Below are 25,933 nucleotides of genomic sequence, written 5' to 3'. Positions count from 1 at the left end.
CGGATTTGCTTGTGGATTGCGCCATCAGACGATCACGCATTGCTTTAATATCAACAAGGAAGTTTTAAACATATTTTTTTATCCATTTTGCTGTCTGTATAAACTACTACTGCATGTACTATTTTTTTTTTGTAGGATTGCATATTGACCTTTGAGGGGCGATCCACTCAAATCAACCTACAGGTACCAGTGGCATTGATCGTGGAAGACCGTGAAAATGCCGGAAGTGCAGTTTTAAGTCAAAGTTCCCTGCAGTTTCTGGTTCAGGGTAAGAACAAGTGTTATTTGCGATCAGTAGATGTCACCATAGGTCAAATCAATTAAATAACAGGCGTCAACATTTACAAACTAACTAAGTTCAGCATATACTAAATCAGGGGCCGGTAACCTGCGGCCCCCAATGTAATTCATCGTGACAAGTAAACTTTCTACATCCGATTTGTTTACATTATGATGCTTTCTTTTGAACTAAATCAGCGCTTTTTAACCGTTGCGCCGTGAAAGGCTGCCGCGTCGCGGACAAACAGATAAGTGCGTCGCGGACAAACGGAAAACTTATTCGAAAATATTGGACATATATTTTTCAACGTTTTTTATGTTTTATTTTACAAGAAAAAAATTGCAAGAAAGTTAAATAAAATGCCGGTATACCAAAAGGTTTGACATCATTAGATTTCATTCCATCCATATGCCAGCAAATCTTGGGTAAAAATGATGACGTCATCTATATTGGGCTACAAAATTTGATGTGCCTTTATCCTATATTTACTTCAGCGTGGTCCAACTATATTTTATCGCGGGCCATGAAAAGCGGTATATTTCGTATGGTGGTGTTTTAGGAGCTTTTTTGGAGAGTTTCAAGTACATCTTTCGTCATTAACAACAAAGCTCCGGTTGCAGTTTGTTTAATTTTTTCACCTTGTTACTGGCCTACCGGTACATCGATACATTATGAACTAATTAGAGATAGCTTTTACCCAATCTCAAATTATATACCCGTTGCAGTTATTCCACAATCGGCCATATCTTCACCCGTCTACACATGTGTCATGAGACCGACATTTCAATTGCCAACACCACCTGATGGGCAGATTATTATTCAGCAAGTTGGAAATCGACTTCGCAAAACCCTCAGAGCAAAACCAGCTTTCGAAGAGTCGCAGTAATTTAAATATAAGAAGAGCGAACTATTCTAGAGGGCCACAATTTATCTTAATCTTGTTCACTGGCAGTACATTTTTATTGATAGTTACAAAACCAAAAGTTGGGTTGTTTAATAAACCGCTGGTTGTCGACCTTTTATCGTTTGTGGCCCTCTTCCATAGGCTATAATCCCTCTTTTTATCGGTGCTCCGTTTAGTTTACGCAAACGTCTAAAGAGAGTTATTTTAAGTTAAATTGGAAACAACAAACTTGAGTTAACTATACTTATTAATTAAAACTGTTAAAAATCTTGTTTCGCTCTATGGCCCCTTTCGGGTAAAATGACCACGGTTGGCAACCCTGATTTAAGAAATCCATTGGTGAAGGCCTTATTGAGTTGATATTGGCAGAAGTAATTTCTCAGCTACCTTTTTTTCAAGTGTAACTTTCTAATCAATAATGCCGTGAATTGACAGAATCGATCACTTCGGAATAATCGGTCCAAACAAAGTAGCGAAATCTGCCATAGCTCCTTCCACCGAAGGAGAGTATGAGTGCACTATTGGATGGACACCGACGGAACCAGATGTAGGGCCGAATCACTTTTGCTACGAAGCTCGGGAATCGAACGGGTAATTGACATTAGCGTGCGAAACTATTAACATTGTTCTTTTAAGTGGTATTTATTTTGCGAACATTGTGTTTTACAGGCTTTTATCCCATCAGCGGTGCTTCACGGTCGTCGTTACGAGTAAGAAACATCAACTTTACGAAACTTTGTTAATCTATTCGGTATACCGCCATTTTTTATTTCATTTAGATGAGTCACCATGCGCTTCTGACCAAGGCGGTTGCAGTGACAAGTGTGTGCTCGATGCAGAAGGCTATCACTGCGAATGCGACAACCCTTGCTGGGAACTTGCAGAAGATCAACGCCAGTGCATTCGTATGTTGTTAACTACCCTAAATTAAACTAGGCCTACACACATTTTCAAGGATATTAACCTCACCGCAACCCAGCTTTGCGATAAGGCGCACTTACAAGCGTATAAAAGATCTGTCCTAATTTACAAAGTATTTGTCCTAACTTATAAAAGATCTGTCCTAACTTACAAAGGATTTGTCCTAACGCATTGTATGACTTCGGGTAAAATCCACTGACACCAGTTGGCAGTTTAATTTGTTTCCGTGTTTTTAGTACTTCATGTAAATATAATGTGATCAACGGAACTTTTATCTAAAGCGGAAATATAATATTTTCATTTCTTTGTTATGACGACAGCAAAAATGGTGAGAATTTGCGGTCGCAAAGGCATCCAGATCACAGTGGAGGAATGCGCGGTATACGATGGAAGAATTGGTGTTGGTGATTATGACAAAAGTAATCCCGGACAACCACCGAGCAACGCTAATTGTGCAAACAAGGGCAACAACACTCATTACTATTTCGAATTTGGTCTTGACGAATGCGAAACAAAAAAATTGGTAAAACATAGCGACAGAAATACACAAAATATAAATGACGGAACAAAAATGGCTAACTATTTCAATTTAAATCTTTCTAACAAAAAAATACCATAGGCCTATGCTGATTTATTGCGTTATTGCAGGAAACTGTTGATGAACTAAAGTACAAAGGTAGTATAACAGTTTATAAGGACGAAGGATCAAACGATGTTATCTTGCGAGGTATCTGGGTCGAGGTTTTATTCATTTGTACCGTTGAAAAATATTTTAACGTTTCTGGGTCTTTCGACCCTGAGGATGAATCCATAACGGTAATTGTTGAAGAAGGATTCGGTGAAATTCAAGTGTCTTTTGATTTTTATGAAGATGATACATTCGAGGTAATTTTATGTTTTACAGACAGAAAAGTGTTTTATATAAAGGACTATTAAACTAAATTAATTGATTTAAACCAGTAACCAATTAGAATCCTTGGCCGTTTGCAGAAGGCCTATCCTGCTGAACATTACCCAGTCACCTACCGCATCGCCGACAATGATCCCGTATACTTTGGAATCTACGCCGAAAGTGTTGACGACGATGTTGAGCTATATACTAATAGTTGTGTTGCTTACCCATATCCTGCTGTTGAAGGAGTGTCACACACCATTATTGAAAACGGGTATTTAAGATAAACGCTTTTAGTCCGTATCGTGATTTATTGAAAGAAAACTCTTTGAAAGTTGTATTAAAATCTAGCTCTGCATTAGGTCTAAATTTTGAACTTCGTTTTTTAAAGCTGCCCAAAGGATCCAACTACAGTTGCTTACGACCACGAATCTCCGTTGCGAAACAATTATGGATTTGAAACGTTCAGATTTGACGATTCAAATGATGGAATATATCCAGACACTGATGTCGTTATTAAGGTACGAAAATGAAAACAGTTATATAAAATCAAAAGCACAGGAAACTTCCTATACTTAATTGCTTGGAAATGTTATTCTCCAGTTCAAATGACTTTGGACTTATGACGTTGAGGCATTTTTATGAAACTTTCTTTAAACAAATTTAATCGCCACCAAGTTATTTAAAGTTAACAAACTACGGTATGTTTCGTTTTATTTTTGGGGTTTACGATCTTCTTTCCGAGACCACGTTTACCTCGCATTCACTTTATATAAATCATTTTTTTTCTTAAGAATGTTAAAAGAAAAGATTGGCCAACCAATATATTCACTTGCCATGTTGCTTATTTGACATGCTTGCCAAAAAGCATATATAATGCGGCTAGAAATTGTTTGTTTTTAAAATAAGCATCGACATTTCGAGCAATCAATTTATGTCATTATTTAACAGTGCAGATCAGTAGTCTGTGTTATGGGACTAGCTGAAACGACGTGCTCACAAACAACATGTGTCAGCAGCAGACGAAAACATATACTAAATAAATCTCATTTTATAAAAAGGTTAGTTTTGGAATGTCACTGTATTTTTATTCTTCGGTGAAAGGTTTTTTATTGAGCAAGGCATATTTTAAGCAAATTACCTTGGTCAAATGCTTTACTTTTTTTTGCAAACAATACCGTTTAACATTATCTTTTATGTATTTTTAGTTTTAACAGTAAGTAATTCTACATATTACGGTACATCAAAATTTATTGTCAAAAATGATCATATATGAACTGTAGGCGAGAAAGTAGGCCTAAGACGATTACTGTGCTGTTTGTTGTTTTTACTAGTTTGTTTAAACATATAACATCTTCAACATTTTCTTGAATTGAAAAACAAGATTTGCCAGAAAGGCCAAACTAATTAGTAATCGAAAACAAAATCTACGAAATGACTATTAATAATGCAAAGCAAGCCCCCTCACTGATTTTTTTGAAACGCTTTGCAACGTTTTACAGAAAGTAGTTAGATTAGGTCTTTGTAACCTGCGACAGGCGGGCCACAAAGTTATATTTTTTTCGAACCCTGCTTTAAATTGCCTCTGTATGTGGCTCGGCAGCTGTCGTGTTTTAGGCGGTTATATATTTTCAAATTATAGGTTTACGAAACCCCTACATCAGTCAGTATACTGACTATAAGGAAGCAACCTATGGGATTGTCATTAGGTCGCCACCACCTCAGTTGAGGTGAATCTTGTGGATGAAAATGCGTTTGGCCCGTAAACTAATCCGCATACAATTTTTTAGCCCGTGGTATAATTTACATACAGATATATGACTAACAGTCTAATCTGCCTACCGATAATTAATCGGCCCGTCAGCATAAAAGGTTTCATACTCTGATTTAGATAGACAGTTATCACTATGCCATAGAAATAGTTATACTATGGCATAGTGATAACTGTCGTTTTTCAAAATAAATATGTAAATTGGTCTGCGTTGCTTTATATTACTGACGTGCTATTTCGCGCAGAAAATCGACAAGCTATATTGAGGAAATTCTGATTGATGAAAGTGAAGAAAGTCCTACTAGAGACCCAAGTATAACGGAAACCAATTTTCATGATCTTAATCCCTCTCCAGTTGTGTCGTTTGTGGGTTGGTACCGTTTTCTTTTTAACAATGTTAAACAAATAATGACTTCCTATTACTTCCATCTACTATTTAGCCTAAATAATTTTGTAGGTGATACAATATGCTTTTTTCTGCTAGCAATAATTTAAAATTAAAATATTGCAACTGTAAAACTGTTAAGTGCTTAGGCTGATGCACTAGAATTGGTAAACATGTTTGTAGACGACATTGGTAGCCAAGGGACGCATGTCACCGACATGTTAAATATACTTTTGACGCGACTTGCTGATAATGACATAGACTTGGCCTAGCATTATTTTTTTACACATGGCCAGACTTACACATAAGTGATTTCAAAAAAGGTTGTTAAAAACTAAATGCGTGACAATACAGTTATAGTACACTTATCTATACTTCTCCAACATTAGTGTCATAATTTTATAGGACCAGCAAATTCAACACAAGGACCAGATACAACGCAAAGTGACCATGCGACAATTCATCTCTTGAATGGCTTTTTGTTGTGGTTTAGTGTTTTAGTTGCTGTAATGGTGTAAATTTGCAATTATTAGACTATTCTACATAGATTTGGTATTAAAAGAGAATTATGTTAGTACTCCATTTGCTAGTCAAATTAGGCATTTTAAATTGAATTATTACGTAATTTGTTTTTAATAATTAAAAAAAAAACATGTAATTATAGCAATTTGGTTTTTATAATTTGTTATCTTGTTATGTCTATTTTGGAACAAATAAAATTAGTATACCGCCCTCGATTATAAAACGGTGTTGATTTAACCAATATTCTTACAAGATAAACGAGTTAAATTAATAAAATTATATTGAACACTGCGCCACTAGAATGGCGTTAACAATACAAACTCGAAAAAGGGGTTAACTCAAACGAAAAGTTTTACAGTGAAAAAATAATCCGTACTTATGATAGCGAAATATTATTTTTATTTTAATATTAGTTAGGTATGCAAAAACTTAATAGATATTTAGCTAGTAAATGTGTAAATAGCGCAGATCTTGTTTTCATCATGAATTTGAAAGTTAATATATTTAATGATCTATGCCAGGGGTGACCAACACGCGGCTCGCGACCCACATGCAGCTGTTCACCCAGTTTTATGCGGCTTTCACGTTCATGCTGCACATATTATATCTTGGAATGTGTCGATTTTCTTTGGCAAAGTTATTTGTATTTGCCGGTTCAGACTCAGTCTGTTTGTCTTAAGGCCATACATTGTTAGTAACACTTTTAAAATATGATAAACGCAAAAAGTATGATTTTTGAACTTCGCAAAACAGCCATAAAACTGTGAGTCAATGATTCGCAGGTTATTTGTTCAAATCATCTTGATAAACGACATTGTATTGATAAATGTGCATTTTTTCAACCACTGTGTCGAGTCACCCTCTAAATTAAATATTTGTCTATTTAATTGAATAGAGGCACTCTTTTTCACGTTTCGTGCGATCGCTTTGTGGAAGTCAGCAAGAAATAGAGTGATAGGCCATTCTTTTCTTTCCATTTGTGAGGTGTGACTCTTTGCGGTTAACCAAGTAAGAAATGCGGCTCTTGTTGTCTGACTGGTTTGCCACCCGTGATCTATGCGAACTTCAGTATACGTGCAAATTACACTTGAAATAATCGCGGTTGACCATAACGTAGATTTTTAAAGTTAACCTCGATGTTTAAATATAATTACACCGCAAACAATTTGGATTTACAGAGTACAATCCAAAAAAATAATTAGTTCACGCTAATCTTTTATGTCTATATTTAGATGTTCATTTTTTTTAAGAATGTTTTCAGCCCAAAGTAGCGATACGTTGGCCTCTCTAGTAAATATTACACCACTTAACAAAGGCACTTTTTGATTATAACATAACCTTATGCCATACATTTATGACCTCGTCTCTAAAACGTGTTTTTCATGCACCCCCTAAACAAAAATGCTGGGTCCACCCCTATCAATGTTGCAGTTTGCAATGGGGACCCAACTGACAAACTTACGGCCCTGGTCAACTCACATGAAAACCTACATAAAAACAATTTTGTTCGTTTTGAGATCAAGATAAATCTAACAAAATTTAGAGCCAGTGTGAATTCATTACAAAGGAATTAAAATGTTAAATGAAAATAACCACTAAACTCTACACTATTCCGTAGTACATTATACTGACTACTAAGCTATATACAAAGCCCAAGTTGAACTGGTAGAGCGACGATTCCGATTTGGTTGAGTTTGTGAGTTTGACCCAACTACAGGATGGACGTTCTGGGCTGGCCTTGCTTGCACAAAAAACATTGAATGATCAACTAATTTCGGTTAGCCCCTCTGAAGACTATCGGTTTACTATGATATGTATAATTGTATACCGTTATCGTTAGTAAGTATGATTTCCGAGATCTAGTTTGCAGTTTTACACTCATGTTGATGAATATTTCAGTGAGCAATAACCAGTTTGATAAAAAAAAAAGCAATCGACACCCGATATTCAGCTGAAAATTATTAAATGCTGTTAGCTTTTTAATGTGTTTCCTACAATACCGAAGTTGAGTTTATATTTTAGGTTTTAACTTTTTTATTTCCAGTTTTTTAATAGTTTAAAGTTTAAACGAAAGCTTCTCAAACGCAGAAAACCATTCCTAAAGAGTCGCTGGGAAAAAAATTTGCGAACCACCGGTTTAAACAATTAGAGTAATTGATATAAATAACTTGAAGTGTTTTCTAATATTGACAAATAGAACTGTATTGGTTTGTGCGAATAACAACATTCCAAAACAGAATTTTGGGACTTGCTAGCGCCAGATTAAGATACGCGGCAAACCTCAACATAGTAAGCAAACTACAGTTCTTGGATTAATTTGCCTATTGTTTACAGACTCGGCAAAATAACTATGCTGCAACGAACCCAACGACTACATATGGCATTATTCAATAGTCATTGTCTCTTTTTTGTTACGTATAGCTGTTTGGCATCCTGAAAATTGAATGGCCTTTTTCTTTGAAAATACGCGCCTAATAGTTTATGTGCATGCAGTCTATACTGTTCACAGCGGCACATAATATATGTCTATGTCACTATGTCGTTATTGAGTTACATTAGTGTTTTTCGCAAACGTTAAGTCCTGTGTTGTTTTCAATTAGCAACAGTAGTTTGTATAAAAGGAGAATAAATTACAGTTATTATCCCGAAAAAATGGAAAAAAGCTAACAGTTAACGACGACTGATTCCACGTTAACGACGACTGATTTACTTGCCGCAAGCATAAAGCCAGATAGTGATAGAGGCAGTAATCCACTGATACTAGTATGGAGGAAGCCCTGGGGTGTTGTCACCGAAAGAAGGCAGGGTGGGCAGCTGTTAGATTACTTACAATCGGTCTAAAATCCAAGATGCTTCTTCTGTGCTGTTTCACTACTCGGCACTGGATCAAGAAACGATACCTTGGATGCATTACAGGTGACCAAAAAATTGTGAAATACTATTGCCCAGACAGTTTGCCTTGTTCTTCCTATACAGTAAATGTTACACTAGAAATTAATCTATGCGGTGGTGCAATTTTATTGTAATACAGTTTCAAGTTGCGGTGGGGTGTTCTTTTTTCTGAAATTTGGAATAATTATCTTGCAAAACAGCATTTTTTGCTATGTCTCAAAAATTAATCAAAACTATTTAAATTGTGAAAATTTGCACAATCATTTACATAGGAAAAACTTTGCATAAATTTCCATAATAAATTCTACCAGATTTGGTTTTCAATTTCAATTCATTGCCTAAATAGCGTTGCCCCGGCGATGTAAAATATTAATTAATTATCGCTACAATTAACCTCTATTACAATTTTGCATAATTAATCAAAATATGAAAATCGATTAGGCTGTTCACGCTAGATAACTTTGAAATTTCACGTAGTAGCATGTCCGACTTCCGTGTAAATTTGCTGAAACTTTGCAATATGGCTGATATATTAAAAGAACTATCGAAAAAATGGCAATGCTACGCATAGTTACGCTTTCAGCAGGTTTCTAATGTCTAAACAATTACATTAATCGCCTGGTGTAATATAAACTTGGCTTTATGTCGCAACATGAAAATAATACGGCGGTACCTGAAAATATTACGGCGGTACCTGTTGTAGATAGTTATAAAAGTTGCAATCCAATGATACCAATACATCACAATCGCCCTTCTTAATCGCCGACCATAGGCAAACCCTGAATAGTCTCGGAAGGCCTTAACACATTTTGACAAGTTCTATTGTTAAAACTTACAATTTGATTTTTAAAACGTGTAATGTTTCATTTTATTACACCAACTGTTAATCCGGGGATCTAGGCTTTTGAAAAATTAAAGATGGGTTAAATTACATTTTTAAAGAAAGTGGGAATGCGTTTAAACACGCAAAATTGTGAATCAGTTATTTCGCTCATCATAGTGATTTGGTAGACTCATGAGGCTCCTTAGTCGAGCTATTTTCAAATTTTGCTTATTACAAGTCTATGTCATGTTTTACTTTTTAACACACATATTGTATCGACGAAATTCGTTTTGGCAACCATAAATTATACAGATTTTGCCGAAAATGACATAAGACTTTCCAGCTGCTGTTTACATGGACACTTTTACGATTTATCCAAAACGTAAATTTTTAGTAAAACGAAAAAACACATAATCGTTTCACCCTATGTTGCACTTAATATGTGATAACTGATATTACTATGACCCTTGCGAGATAAATGTCGACCTTAAAAATGAGAGAGTCATACCAAACTTTTCTGCAAAACGTCATTAGAATAAAGTAAAATTCTGTAAACAATAGTATATATAGTGGCGCATTAGACAGGTATGGTAACTCGACTGCAAAAAAATTCTTTGAGACCCAAGTCCCGCCCAAGTCGTGGACCTTCATGTCGCACACCGATTGGAAAGTTTTTTATTGCGTTTCGTGACTTTCCAAGCACTGCCTTATCGTAAATCAGCTTCAACAATTTTGATAAAAGAGCACCTAATTGCTCTTTAATGTATTTGGAGTAATACGTCTTTGCAAACTACAGAGTGGGCCCAACGAAGCAAAGAACAAAAACACCGTAAAGATGTGTGTTGAAACCGAGGACCAGGCGGGTATAATTAGTCGCGGTCAGTGGTACTATGTTGACGTCATCTGTACATCTGTGAAGTCCTTTGAAGCTTCTGGATCGTTCGATCCCGAGGATGCACACACAACCATCGTTAAGGAGGGCGGATTCGCCGAGATCGCAATCACGTTTGATTTCTACACCGATGAAACTTTTAAGGTGCGATTTCCAATTTGTTTTTCAATTAAAACACAACGGAATTTAAACGCAACTTATATCAAGTACTACGGTGTTATAGTTTCTTTAAAACCCCAGTCAATTAGTTTGAATAGCTGTAATGAAAAACATCGGTGTTGCGGGAAAACAATATTTCATGTTTGTTATCCCTTTGGTAGATAGTAACAATTGTTGCCTTTTATGTAGGCCAGTGTTGTAATGACTTAAGTCAATGACTCAACTTAAGTGCACTTAAGTCACTGTTTTAAAATGACTTGACATGACTTAACTCATTACGACAAAATGACTGGTCTTTACTTAAATATTTGGACAAATGACTTGACTTGACTTAAGTCTTTTGCACAAATGACTTGGGTTGAAATGAAGTGTTGTATTTATTTATAAAAATGAGCTATTCATTCAAATTTTTGCACATAAAATAATTTTCTTGCTATATGTTACACTTTTCTTAATTTTTTGTTCAGTTATTGCTGATAATCAAACGATTTTAAAAATTCTAATAGTTTAACGTTTTATTTTTTATGACAACGACGTGACTTGAAGTTGACTTGCTCTAATTATGACTTGACTGCGGGACATTACCGGGACTTTAGTCAGTTTAGAATGGCTTGTTTACAACACCGATGTAGGCTATGTTTGTTTGCAACCATATTCAGTAACCCACGATAATTGGCATTTTGTTGACAAAAGTATGCGTTTTTTTTACCCAAAAGCTTAAGCTCAACGAATTGCATTTTGTGACACGAAGGCAACCTATCCACCGTACAGCTATCCCATTCAAGTGGACATGAACGACGACGTATATTTTGCCATCCTTGCCCAATCGTCCGACACAGATCTGGAGTTGTTCACCGAGTCTTGTGAAGCAAAGCCGGATCCAGACCCAGCTGCAATAGGACAGTACAGTTTGATAGAGAACGGGTGGGTACTGATGTTTAATGCTTAGCAGGCAACTGGTGATGTGCTGAATATATAAAAGCGTAAATTATATTCAAATAAATTATACATTTCTTTTACAGGTGTTTAGCTGATGAAACAATGAAACGATTTCCTTCAAATTTTGCGATGATGAATCAGTTTAGCGTGAAAGCTTTTCGATTTAAATACGGCCTCCCCGGAATCACAGAAAATACAAACGTAGTAATTCAAGTAAGACAATTCTGGTATACCTTTTTAAAGTTTTAATACATTTTGTGTAGTATATCTCGTAAACGACTGTAAAGCTCGTATGTGAAAATGCATATCCAAACTTGGCTGTTTGTAGTGCAGGGTTGTTGTTTGCGTTGCTGGTTATGAGGATAGCACTTGTGCCAGAGGATGCGTGTCGTCCCGCTCGAACCATTTTAATCATGAAGATATAGTTTACAGGTATAATATAACACGATTTTTCTTCTGGTATGGTTAATTTTTATAGCTCTTATGTTCGGAATTTTTTATCGAGTAAAATATTTTCGCCATTCGTGAACTCCATTTATACTTGTCAGTCTTTGCAAACATATTTAAGTGTCTTTGAATAGGCGTGGAGTTATTGATGTGATTTGGCGCTGAAAAACAAATCGTTAATGGTTTCAAATTGCACTAATCGTTACTTTTGTCAACGTGGCCAGTTACGCTTGCTTCCTACCTTGTTATCTCACTTACTTTAAGTAGCAAATAAGCCGGACTTATATTATATCTTGTAAAAATTATTTGTGATTTTCTAAATAAACTGCATTTCCTCGGAGTGGTAAATGGTACCATCACACAACGAAACAACTCGAATATATTTTTTATTGCGTGTTAGGTACCCGTCAAAAGGCTCGCAAGGAGGAACCTCATGGTGAAGACGCACATGAAGATAGCGAGGAAACTACACGGGATCCTAGTGTCCGGCAAACCGAACCAATTCCACTCATCAACTCTGGTGGACTACACATCAGAGAGTCTGGATCGTTGGAAGGTGTGTTTGTGTTAAAACATAGTTATAATAAAAAGTTGATGGGACTATTTTCTTGGTTTATTATGTTTGAATAATCATAGAGCGTTGGTAAATTGTTAAAACTACTTTTTGTTATTTAAACTTGCTATTGCTATATTATTAGTTGCGTAGAGTTGTTGTATATACGACTAATTTAATTTTAGTCTTTTAACCCCCAGAAGTCGGGAAAAGGTATATTTTAATCCATTAAAACCTGGAAAGTTATATTTTAATGATAAAAAAACACTGTGCTAGCGTCAAACCAGTTGGAAGGGATATACTATACCTTCTGATACCCGAAATTTTGGAAAGAAATTGCCGATCCCATCCAAAAATATGTTTATTACATAGCCTAATTATAATGGTCAAAAATATCAGCAAATTGTTTAAATTGAAACTCTATCACACTGCTATCGTACGATTGACGATGCTACACGACTTTGATCTGATACTTTCGGACTGCCCTACCCGCCCTTTCCGAAACATTACATGACAAAAGTGTTATAATATTTCAGGACAATGACTTCAATTTAATGCAATTAAGTCACCGTTTTAAATTGTCTTAACTTGACTTCCGTCATTTAAGCAAAGTTACTTGTTTATAGTAACTAAAGGCTATGTCATTTAGGGAAATGGATAATTTATTAATAATAATATTATTAAAATTTTTTTAAATTTTAATGAAGATGCAAGTATTTTTATTTTATAGGCTACAAGACATTTTCTATTTAATATAAAAACATTTAAGCATTCTCTAAATGTGTTTACCTATTTCAATATTTTACATTTGATGACCTGAATATGACTTTGCTATGAGTGATTATGTGGACTAGGAACCGAGATCCTTTAAAATAACCTGTTTGCAACACTGTATAGCCTACATGGCAGCACTACCAGAATACCTGTCAATTTAATATTTCAAACTTTATTGCCATAATGTTGTAGAACCAGAAACTTCATCACAAGGACCAGATACTTCAACGCAAACTGACCATGCGACAATTCATCTCTTGAATGGCTTTCTTTTGTGGTGTAGTGTTTTATTGGTTGGGTTTGTAGTTTAAAACGAACCATAACAATTTTATTATGTGACTATAATTCGCACTATCTGATCGGTTAAAAAATATATGCATGCCTTTGTATACTAAAAATTATTTTTAATTTGTGCTCGTTTCAGTGTATTTTGAAAGAATAAAATTAGCATGTATTGCTTTCAATCATATTTAGGATGCCATGTATTGATATTTAGGCAAAAAGTCGTGTAATGAAAATGCCAGAGTAAGTCAAAGACGACAAAGTGGTTAGTTAAAAAAAATTAAGCATTTGTGAAAACATTTTTTTTTCCGAAAAGTTAGTTTCGCACACATGGCGAATTCGTTATTTGTCAACGAATCAGACTTCGTAATTTTACGGCCTGATATTAAAATTGAATGAATGTAATTGCATTTAATCATGCATCGCACGTAGGCTATATATAGCGTCGTGACAAATTGCTAAAGACGAAACATATCGCTTATATCAGTGGTTACCAACTTTTTTCACACCGTGGACCCCGTTAACCAATATTTAAATTCATCACCCTCCCCCTATATATGCTGTCGTATAGCAAAAACCACTCATAGCACATTGTGACGTAATTATAAGGATCTGTACACTTCAGTCATAACTACTCATAATAAGGTTGTCCGCTTGTGAAAATGACTAATATGCCTACTATTTAGAATTTAAAGTGTCGGAGCTAGAAACTTGCTTCAATATGTATATGCACACGAATTTCGTTAATTGGTATTATTAAATGAAGTTATGTCTATGGTATATTTGGTGTTGTCAACATTATACTAGGACTACCATATTTTCAGCACCCAAAAAAAGGACATTTTTTGCCTGTAAGTAAAACAAAAGTATAATTAATAATTGTTACGTTTGATTAAAACGTGTCATATCCGCACCTTTTTTAAACGCGCACCCCTTTGTTAATATTTGTATGCGTTGCGCCTCCTCTAAGAAAAGCAATTCGGTATTTTTAATTAGATATCACGAAAAAATTTGGATTTAATTGGTTAAATTGGCGCTAAACTTTAAATTCAGGAGGCTTTTCGCATTGGGCACACAACAAATTACTCGTGCACGTGCTGATTTTGACAAACGTGTTGTGAGGGCATTTACTTTTGTAAGACTGTGATGTCGAGCGCAAATAAAATGTCAAGCGCAAAAATTAAACATTGCGTTACTGTGCTTTAAAAGATGTGACGACACACAATACAACGGCAGTATTGCAAAAACATTATCAATTCGCGAAAAAAAGTTTGAGTTCCCTTTTGCTAGTCTGTTATCTAATTATATAAAATATAGATAAAAAATAGTTCGAACGGTGGATGACTTTTATCGTTTGTCTATAAAGTAGCAAAATTATGACTAAATAGGGCCGTTATACCTTCGATGATATGAGAACATGCAATGGCACTGCAAGAGGCTTTGTGCTGAAAAAAGTGAACAAAAATATAAAACAGTAGGTTCGCGCGAAATTTTTTCGCAGTTTTAATGTTTAAGTTGGCTAAAACAGCGTTTGTACGGCGCTGTAGGAATGGTGTACAACCAAAACGAAACCATTGTGAATCATTGCAAAAAAAATACAAACTTAGAGCTTGCGCCCCCTTAGAATTGCTTGGAGCCCCCCTAGGGGGGCGCACCCCCCGGTTAGACCATAAACCCGCTTCTGTACGAAATAAAAAAAGAAGAACATAGCCTACGATACAGTAACACTTATAGTAGGCTAGTCCTACAAAACTCACACCTTTGCTTTATTAATGAGTCTTTATAAATGTGAGGTTCTGTTGCCATTTTTCGGGCGCAATGTTTGCAATAACAATCAAGAAGGTAAGGCCATTCAGTTTTCTTGTGAAACGAGAACAAATCCTCCTAAAAGAGGACATATGGTATAGGCTTACATTATACTACCTCTGGAAAGCAAATGGAAAACAGTACTTGTCGGTTACATTTTTTGCTCGAATTCTAAACCTTCAAAATTTACTTTGAAAGGAAATTTTCAAGGTGGAGAATTTCAAGAAAGCTTAAATCTTTTTTGCAAATGCCCAGCTAAGTATTGTGGCCCCATTTGTTAGTAGTCAAGTTGTTAAGGAAACCGCCTTATTTTGTTGGAAACAACCTATACCGACAACTTTAAAACACAAGTAACAAAATTACTACTTTTTCTTAAAGTAAGATATAGCCATAAACTTTCTCTGACTTTTAGTTTACATTTTTTTAATCGGAATACTTGAACACTTAAATTCAAACAGTAAATTTGGAAAATAAAACAAGAACAATTTTATTAAGAAAAGTTAATGAGAAATGCAAAAGAATTTAAAAGAATTTACAAATCAAACTCGAAGTTTCCCGCCAGGTTATAGAATGCCATCCTTTATTACAAAAAAAATGCTGGATAGGCTACGACACAATCTAACTAAACATAGCCCACATTTTTGGTTTCAAAAAAAGTTTAATGAATTACACGCGGCGTAGGCCTACTGGTAGAATTTGTTCTGCAAGCTAAACAAAGGTACACCTTTTGGCAGAGGCCTATTTTAAATTCCATTTGGGCATAGTAGGCTACATTTATAAATTGAGTTGTTTTGCACGACTTGAACCAATTGGATAAACGAGGCTTCCAAAGCGTTTGTTCCAAACAGTATGGTGTAGCTGTAGTGAGTTATGGTGATGCCTTAGGTTTATTGAGACTATCATTAGATCCCCAAGACTCCTTATATCTGATTCCTATGAGAAGGTTACTAACATCGACCCAGCACTACCAAATTTACCAGTCTTGTTTAATAGCACTCAAAACATCTGTACCTTGTAGTTAATTATAGATTACCACACTACATTCCACGGTATAAATTGATTAAGAAATATATGCTGCCCCATTAAAGACTTTGCAAACAAGAAGCGATCACAGACTAATCAAGTGTTAAGGAAATATTTATTATACAAAAGCAAACATCTGAAATAAAACGTCACTGGTGATTACAAAGTTTGCTATGGTGCGACGATAAACAACAAGAACATTTTTGAGAGGACGTCCAAATGATACATCATATCGTCACGTCATACAATGTGTTTAAGCTAGCGTTTTTCAATCTTGAGCTTCAAACAATATTTTGTATAAATACGCAGACCGTCTCTGGGACAAAAAGCCTGTCTATAATCACTGGTAGGAAGCCTGTCTATAATCACCGGTAGGCCTACCCATAAACATATTTCATCTTATGGGTTTTAACAGGTAATTACAACGACATACACTATTGTTAAAATTACTTCATCCATAGAAAGGCGGATAACTTCATCCATAGAAAACGCGGATTACTTCATCCATAGAAACGGGATTTTTCAGCGTGTGTATTAATACCATGCACTTTGAACGAGGTTGAAGTGTTTTGTTTATCTATCATTATAGGAGCGAGAATTGGACAATTATTTGTGCTGGCGCAATAACGTTTTTCACGTCATTAGCTAAATTTGATTGCATTGTGTGATTAATTGCTTTCAAAAGTTTAACTATGCACTTACACAATAGATGTATGGATATTTCTAGATGCCTCCCCTTTGCAATGAACATTTGTCAAACCATCGAAAACGACAAAGCAAAATACATATTAGTTTATATTTGTTAAAATTACAGATATGCGAGTTTGAATCAAAGGGAAATTCTAGCTGAAGCCAATGCAATAAAAATGTGGACTACAGCGTTAAATCTGCTTAGTCTCATTTATTGCCCTTAAAATGTTGAATGCAGTTCAATACTAAACATTCCAAACATTTTTAACCCAGCGACAATTTCAGTAGGCTTACTGCAGTATTTTTTGCTAATTAACTTTCATTTTTTTCTTGGGTTGATGATAACTTAAATTTGATTTTTCGGCCCGCATTTGTTAATCCTTACAGTAATCCGGCCTTTGATAAAATAGTTATCAAAATAGTTTTTAGACAACAATATAGCTAGCAAGAAGCATAGCATAGGGGAAAGGCACCTAAACAACACCACTAAAATGCGTTCTTAAAAAAAATTATCACCCTAGATGACACTTTTTCGCTTTACCGAAAGTCTAAATGGGTGCACGGTGCACCCCTTTCGTACAAGTCTAGCGGGTAATTATGCGATACACCGCACCATTGAACACAGGAGCTGGAATTGGTTAATCATTAGGGTTCAAATGGCGTTAGCGGCGCCATTTTGTAATCGCAGTGGGGGTACGAACCCTATTTTCCTCGGGTGGTTATAAAGCCCTTGCAGGACTGATCCCGACATATAATGCCTGACAGATCGATTAACACCAGGTATATAGCGCAAGGTTTCTTTGCAATAACAACCTTAGCCACTTCGGAGTTGGCAAAAGTTAACTGGTTCGCACTCACGGCAATATTTATTTTATTTGTTTGGGATATTTATAAACCTAATGGACTAAAGCAAATCCTTGCAAAAAAGGTTTGACTGCTTCGTTTTGAAAGTTATTTCAATCCCCTTTAACGTCAAAGTACTAGTTAAGTTTTTATTATGTTTTAAAGTGTTATTAAACAAGTGACCATGGATGTTCCGACATATAGTATTATCAGTTTAAAAAGATAATCGAGTTTAATTTAATAAAAACTTGAATTCGGTGAGTGGACTCTGATTTTAAAAAAACAATCCATCAAGATCAAATTTAAATAATTTTTAATTTAGCAATCGCCATGTTTTTACGGCGATTGGGCTTAGCAAAAAAAAAATCCCCAGACGTGTGGTAATTTTTTTCGACAGAATCAGGGCAACAAATATTTTGCAAAAAAAGATGACTACTGCGAAAAGTCTTTGTCTGCTTTTCTGCTTATTGGTGGCAGCATCCTCTGCCAATCATTATCGTGGAGGAGCAACACACTGGAGAGTGCAAAAAATAAATGACGACAACACTGTGCTTGTAAGAAATTAAATTTAACAAAAAAAAGTTTTTCTTAACCTATACGCTCATACAAAAAATTATGAAAATACACTAAACAAATAATTATTTTTGTGCGAAGCTCAAATCGACAATGCGAATGAATACTAACAACGAGGGAACGGACTCTTGTCCATTTCTTTTTGGAACTTCCTTGTGCTACCACGATTTTCAAGGAGCCGAAACTTTGAAAAACATTAACAAAAACGGGCAGTATTACTGCACTGACGAATGCGCAGAAGATGGGTGGAAAACAACTCAGGTGGTCGATTACACGGTGCAAAGCACAAATGGTGCTTGTGTTTCAAGGTAACACTCAACAATTAAAAACCTCCTTTCAATCTATTGTAAAACACCATCACGATACACATGTAAAGGTGCAATAAACGGAAGTTTTAATCCAGATTCGATCTAGTCGCATTTTTGAACTAGATACAAACTATTCGCCATGTTTACTTAGGTTTAATCTACCACAAACCGCCAAGCGATATTTACTGGTGTGTTGAAAGGGAAATATCTAACCTGCGTTAAAAAGTGTAATACATTATGGCAGTGGTTCTCAAACTTTTTTCCTCGCGACGCCCATGTAAAAGCTTATTGCAACACAATTCGTACTCATTTATGGATAAAAGTATAACTGCACACCAAAAAGCCATCACAGACTAACCGAATCTATCCATCAATGATGCAAGCAAAGCAGGCTAGAAAAACTTGTTGCCTTGCTTTCATCATTGATCGACAGATTCGGTTAGTCTGCGATGGCTTTTCGGTTTAGTATGATACGGAAGCCGTAACCTTTGGCCAAAAGCAGCTTCCGAGGGCTAGATCACATTGTTTACAACCACATATTTGTGTGTAGCTTTCAAAGTATAACGTTCTTTACAAAAAAAAAGATAAATTTTGATAAAATATTAGGTTTGACATGTGGTCCTGCTCAGGAGTGTGGCATGTAGGCAGCATTAAAAGGTCACCAACGGGTTTATACATGCACTAATAGCTAATGTTAAATCGTTATTGACACAAAGCTGATTAAGCATCATTATGTTACTGGCCTATACATTGCTGCAAAGACTGCAAATAATATGCTTGGGTTACGCGCAGGGCTGGGGAGCCATCGTAAAATAGCATTAGCTCCAGCTCCGGAGCCATCAGGCAATTATTAAATGGCTCCGGCTCCAGCTCCGGTGCCACCAGTCACTTATTCAATGGCAAGTTTTAAAAATTGCTTTTGGCTAATTAACGTTGGAGATGGAACAAAATATAATTTATTAGCTTTAGCACCACAAATTGAAAAATGGCTCGAGCTCCACAAAAATAAAAAAGGGCTCCGGCTCCGGCTCCAGCTCCAGCTCAACAAAAATAATAAAAATGGCTCCGACTCCGGTTCCAGCTCCACAAAAATAATAACAATGGCTCCGGCTCCGGCTCTGGCTCCAGAGAAAATGCTTAGCTCCAGCTCCAGCTCCGGCTCCCCAGCCCTGATTACACGTCCTTTGTCATGATAAATGTAAACGTTTGTTATAAAGGTCATTCTACTATAGCAGGGATGGCGAACCACCGATCCGCGGGTCACGAATTGACCCACCACACATTTTTAGTGACCCACTTGTCTGTCTAGAAATACCGAAATGTTACCATTCATTTTCAGCAAAGGATAATGTAAAAAAAAACAATTCTTAGTTAGATAGCGACTGCCTAATCTGTGGGTTGTGCAAAAGTGTCTTAAGGATGATGAGTAGGCCTACTTTAACTGCACTTCAACAAATGCGTGCAGAAAAGCAGACATCTGAAAGCATTTTCGCTGTAAAATGCAAAGGGTTTCGATCCTTTAGGAAAAATAAGGAGTTTGCAAACTAAAATATCTGAAAAACCTGGATATACCAAGCTGAAAAGCTTTCTGTTGAACTCCTGCAATCCTATAAAAAATACTGAAGCATATGTTAACTATATAGGTTCTTGCTATTCGTGGGAATCCGAATTTGGAAATCGCCCAAAAACCTTAAATCATTAGCCTAGGCCAGTGGTTCCCAAACGGTGGACCATGGCCCAGTAGTGGGCCACAAGACCATGTTTAGTGGGCCATAGAACTACTCAAACGAAAACGCTCAAGTTTAAACGAAACAAACGCATTTCGCCTTTACTGACTTCTTAAATAGAATTAGAATCAAGTGGAAACAAAATTCTTATTGGTAAAACTGGTCTTATTCGATGTGCACTAGTCATCGCGTGGGCAGAGAAATATAGAAAAAGCTGAAAATATTTGTCTCAAAATTACGAATGAAAGATACTAAATACATTGCCGCCTCGAAGAGTCGGTTGGCATTTCACTTATGTTTTTTTTTGCTACGCAGTTTACACGGCTATCCACTTTTTAAATTCAGTCTGTTGAGAAAAGGTAAAAAGGATTATTCAGGTATTCTTAGAATTAATTTCACTTTATACATCAATCAGGGAACCAGAGGGCGATATTTCTTATTTGGAAAATGGGCTAAAGGTCGTCCAAGAAAGGTTTACGACACATGGTGCTGGGCCGCGAACTGTTTTATAAACAAAATTTGGGCCACAGAATAAAAAAGTTTGGAAAACACTGGCCTAGGCAATAACACTTAAAACGACGCAGCAGCAAAGTTTCGCGTAAAATTAGCATATATTTGTAATATATGACCCACTTGTGTATTTTGTAAGGATTAAAGTCGTGTTTGTGACCCGCTTTGCGACGCCCTTGGAAGATTAAAGCGACGTACGAGGGCGCGACGCAAAGTTTGACAACCTCTGCGCTGTGTGTTTTGCTACTTAGAAGGAATTATAATTATTGTGTTTCCAAACCTTTTTCATATTTTGTGAGTGTTGCAGTTAACTTATGTGTTTGACAAATGTATAATGAATTTGTCTTTTAAAAAGCAACACTGACAATTCACAGAACGTGTTAATGATATAGCATAGATGTTGGTCCAGTATAGGCTAAAGTGGTATACTTCCAACATTTTGCTATTTTCTACGATACACTCGAATTGCTGAGAATCACATAGTTCGGTAAAATAGGTACGTTGAAGGTCCGTACATGTTAAAAGTAGTTTATTGGCATAATTAACAATCCATTTTTCTATTTATTATTATCAATTACCACGTTTATTTCCTAAATCTTGTTGCATACTAAACTCGAACCCCCGTTGATCATTTTCTACTTTTTTGCTATTTATCGAAATGAAATGCAAAAACTAATTTCAGTCACAAGGGCGCCGAGTGGATGAATGGACTTCAGGCAATATGGTATACTGGGCCGCCCCACGCATACAGCATGCCGATGAAGATAGATCTCAGAGTAAATGCCAATGGGAAAATCAACTCATCACCAGTTGCTATTATGCAGCCTGTCGTAAAGTAAGTTGACTCGTAAGCAATTTAAGGTGTTTTATTTGAGGGCAGACTGCTTTAGATTTTTCAAAAGTGACTTGTATTGACATAAATTTTGCCCAAAACAATCATACATTATTAGGTTGGTTATTTTAAATGTTGGCACTGGTATATAATTGTTCTCCTATGTACATTTAACAGTACACCATGCACACAGGATTATAGCATAGGCATTTGAGCATTGTTTTACTAATAAATTTACGATAGAGAAACGTTTTTGTGAACAGACTTTTATAAACTTACCAAATTAAAATTCCCCCACGATTTTACAATTAATCGTTGATTTAAACTAAATCAAACACGTTTGTTAGACGTTTGCACCAAAAGTGGAAAATGCTTTGTGAAATATATATTAACTTGTCGGACGCAACACATAAAAACAACCGCTTTTAACAGGTTTATGTCTGGTTGTCCACATGCCATTCAGATTCCCGTTTTCGACGAAGAGTCACATTTTGTTACTTGTCGAAGTGCAAACTTTTCCCCCCTTGACGACACTGAAGGAGGTTCTGTGGGAAGTCTTGACGAATACGATTACCTTAGTATTAGCTCTGTAAGTACATTATAAATTAATACAATCAGGGCCGGATTAAGGGTACTGTAGGCCTAAGGCTATTTACCAGGGAAGGGCCTAATTTTGAAAACCAACCTAAAAAAAGTAATAAAAATACATACATGAAAAATTGAAATTATTTACTGCAAAATAACACAAATATAATAAAAACATGTAGTAAATGTAATTAGGTGTCATAGGCTCATAGTGTAGGGGAGATGTGAGACCAGTGGGTCACTTTTGACGTTTTTGCATCTGCAGGTTTTATTTGCGTCGTAAAGAGGATTTAGAGGTCGTAACGTGAAGTTTAATCTACCCTTCAACATACCACCGCATTTAACTCAAAATGTAAGAAGAGAAAAGTTGAATAAATGCACCTACTTTCTAATTATTTAACAAATCGGTCATTTTAAACTAAACTAACTTGTAGTTAGTCATTACAAAGCTTGTTTTTGGACTCCACCGAGGTATTTTTTGTATTCGACTCTGTTTTGTCACTCTGCATTCGCCGAGATGATTCTTAGATTTTTATTTTAATAATGCGTTACTATTATTTTCCAAATACGCTGTGCATAACCTAGATGAATATTGGCCTAAAACCTTGAGTAACCCGGTAGCGTACCTTGCGCGTTTTACGACGGAATATTCTTTGGAAACTCAGTAAGGAAATTGGGAAATCGCTGCACCAGGCATCACAAGTTATTTGCGTGCCCAACAGCATTTGACGGAAACTTGAAGACTAGGCGAAGGTTATCGTCAAGTAATTGGCAGCCCGAAAAAACTCTGACTCCGCACCACATGGCTGCTGAACGGCACAGTAATTGTTTCGCCACAGCGACAACCTTTATCCAATCTTGCCACTCGCAAACGTAAGATTAGGCGTAAAACTTCGCAATAAAGCGTAATAACAGGATACAATTCTACTTTGAACATCCCTACTTGCAAGTAACTCAAAGAACGTGTCAGAAAAATGAGTTACAATACGTTACAAGAAAGGTCATAACTAAAATCACAAATTTAAGTTAACAGGTAAATTTTATAAATAAAGACACAGTTGGATTTTGTAAACTACGACTTATATAGCTAGAGAGTTATGTCCGTGGCCCCCCAATGACGTCTCCGTGCCCCCAAGTGACCGAGGGCCACGGTTGAGAACTACAAATTCATTTGATGACATAATTTTACTTTGTTGCCTCAAAAATCGTTTTATAGTTTCCAATCTTTAACATCTATTTTAAATGGAAAGAGGAAAAAAGGATCCCGAGTCACTGGTCCCTATGATTCACTGGTCCCACATCTCCCCTATTACAATATAGCCTATATATAGAATAACATTTTCCTTAGCATACGTATAGGCTGGTTCACACTAAATGCGTTTTACTTCTAGCTTTAACGTCTGACGCAAAACGCTAGCGTCGCAGGGTTGCCAGTGTTAACGACAAATTTCCTCGCCCCTAACCGAAAGCGTCAAATTTGAACAGTTTCAACTTCCGCGACGGAAAATTTAAAAACGTTAAACTATAACACCAGGCGCCTAAATGGCGCCAGGCGAACCCTAATGGCGCCAGGCGAACTAGGGCGTCCAAACGTCGACACCAAAACGGCCCATGCCAGACCTAACACAGCGCCCGATACCCTCTTCTTGGAGTTCCCTGCGTTATTTTTGCTATTTAGGCAATATTACGATGAATTTACGACGTAATTTGACAGTTTTAGGTCTTATTTAGACGATTTTGATCTTATTCTGAACTGGGCAGTAATCTACGTAATTGGCTTTATTATGTCATTGGTCTTAATACTATGGGTTTATAAATTTTTCTGCTTTAGTTATTGTTGCTTTTTAGGTTTTATTATGTGTTCCCCTTAAAAGTGATAGCACAGAACGTAGAGTTCTTAACTCATTAGCATAAATGAAACGATTTATTTATCTACTCCCACACAATGCACATATTGATTCGACTCAGTCATTCGTTTTTAAGAAAAAAAACTGTACTGTACCGGTACTGGAACTGTGTCACTATTAGCCTTATAAAAATTAACCTTAAACAATTGAGGGCCGAATTTTTTCAGGGCCCGAGGCTATATAGCCTTATTAGCCTATTGGTTAATCCGGCCCTGAATGCAATGCTACCACCACCCGATTTTTGTTTGACAATTGTTAATGGGCGAATAAAATCAAAAGTTAGGCATATATTTTTCGGGGGAATTATTCCCAATTGGTTTTGGCATCACATATGACAAGTTTTATCGATTTAATAACAAATGTAGATGAAGTGAATATCGAGACGTCGATTAAGTGATATACACATTTTCTTTAAGCCTTATAAGTAAAGACATCCCACGTATTTATATATTATGGAAAATTAGATTAGGGAATGAATGACAGTGGCGTAGCCAGCCGAAAACTTTTTTGGGGGGCCAAAAAGTTTGAACTTTTTGTTTAGCTTTTGTCATTATATTTACCACCGTAACGTACACAATAACAATGTTAGCAAACCGTTTTAGAGCAGCAACTGACTGAGTGTTAACGCAATACTCCATTTCCAAGAAAACCATTCAAACAGCATAAACTGACTTTTAAGTATTAAAACTACATTAATGTATAGCAAATGTAATATTAACTACATCGTTTTTGACGTAACAGTGCATGGCAATTGAAGGTGTGGCATGCCTGTGATCGACTGTTGTGGTACTGCTCACAAATGCTAAAAAAAAACAAAGTATTAAGATTAAAATATTTATAAATTTTGGGGCGGCCATGGCCCCTCTGACCCCCCTCCAATAAGTCCGGATTTGCTTGTGGATTGCGCCATCAGACTATCACGCATTGCTTTACTATCAACAAGGAAGTTTTAAACATATTTTTTTATCCATTTTACTGTCTGTATAAACTACTACTGCATGTACTATTTTTCTGTAGGATTGCATATTGACCTTTGAGGGGCGATCCACTCAAATCAACCTACAGGTACCAGTGGCATTGATCGTGGAAGACCGTGAAAATGCCGGGAGTGCAGTTTTAAGTCAAAGTTCCTTGCAGTTTGTGGTTCAGGGTAAGAACAAGTGTTATTTGCGATCAATAGTTGTCACTATAGGTCAAATCAATTAAATAACAGGCGTCAACATTTACAAACTAACTAAGTTCAGCATGTACTAAATCAGGGGCCGGTAACCTGCGGCCCCCAATGTAATTCATCCTGACAAGTAAACTTTCTACATCCGATTTGTTTACATTATGATGCTTTCTTTTGAACTAAATCAGGGCTTCTTAACCGTTGCGCGGTGAAAGGCTGCCGCGTCGCGGACAAACAGATAAGTGCGTCGCGGACAAACGGAAAACTTATTCGAAAATATTGGACACATATTTTTCAACGTTTTTTATGTTTTATTTTACAAGAAAAAAAATGCAAGAAAGTTAAATCAAATGCCGGTATACCAAAAGGTTTGACATCATTAGATTTCATTCCATCCATATGCCAGCAAATCTTGGGTAAAAATGATGACGTCATCTTTATTGGGATACAAAATTTGATGTGCCTTTATCCTATATTTACTTGAGCATGGTCCAACCATATTTTATCGCGGGCCATGAAAAG

At 36.2% G+C, this 25,933-nt stretch overlaps 1 protein-coding gene and 1 long non-coding RNA gene across 2 annotated transcripts; both read left to right on the top strand.

Annotated features, from left to right (window-relative positions):
• The first annotated feature begins 1,709 nt into the window (after positions 1-1,709).
• LOC146138270 (uncharacterized) lies at positions 1,710-12,267 on the top strand. Its single transcript, XM_083394550.1, has 10 exons — positions 1,710-1,775; positions 1,964-2,089; positions 2,754-2,990; positions 3,096-3,271; positions 3,389-3,518; positions 10,187-10,426; positions 11,193-11,365; positions 11,464-11,593; positions 11,709-11,812; positions 12,228-12,267. The coding sequence occupies exons 1-10, from the start codon at positions 1,710-1,712 to the stop codon at positions 12,265-12,267; spliced, it is 1,422 nt and encodes a 473-aa protein (XP_083250676.1).
• A 1-nt stretch (position 12,268) lies between these two features.
• LOC146138269 (uncharacterized) lies at positions 12,269-13,499 on the top strand. The gene is made up of 2 exons (XR_014501395.1): positions 12,269-12,383; positions 13,347-13,499. It is a non-coding gene; the product is annotated as an uncharacterized LOC146138269 (long non-coding RNA).
• Positions 13,500-25,933: the final 12,434 nt, after the last annotated feature.

Source organism: Ascidiella aspersa, chromosome 7 (genome assembly GCF_963924565.1).
Source record: "Ascidiella aspersa chromosome 7, kaAscAspe10.2, whole genome shotgun sequence".
Classification (NCBI taxonomy): domain Eukaryota; kingdom Metazoa; phylum Chordata; class Ascidiacea; order Phlebobranchia; family Ascidiidae; genus Ascidiella; species Ascidiella aspersa.
Note: the sequence above shows the minus strand (reverse complement) of the source record. Positions and strands in the feature narration are given on the sequence as shown.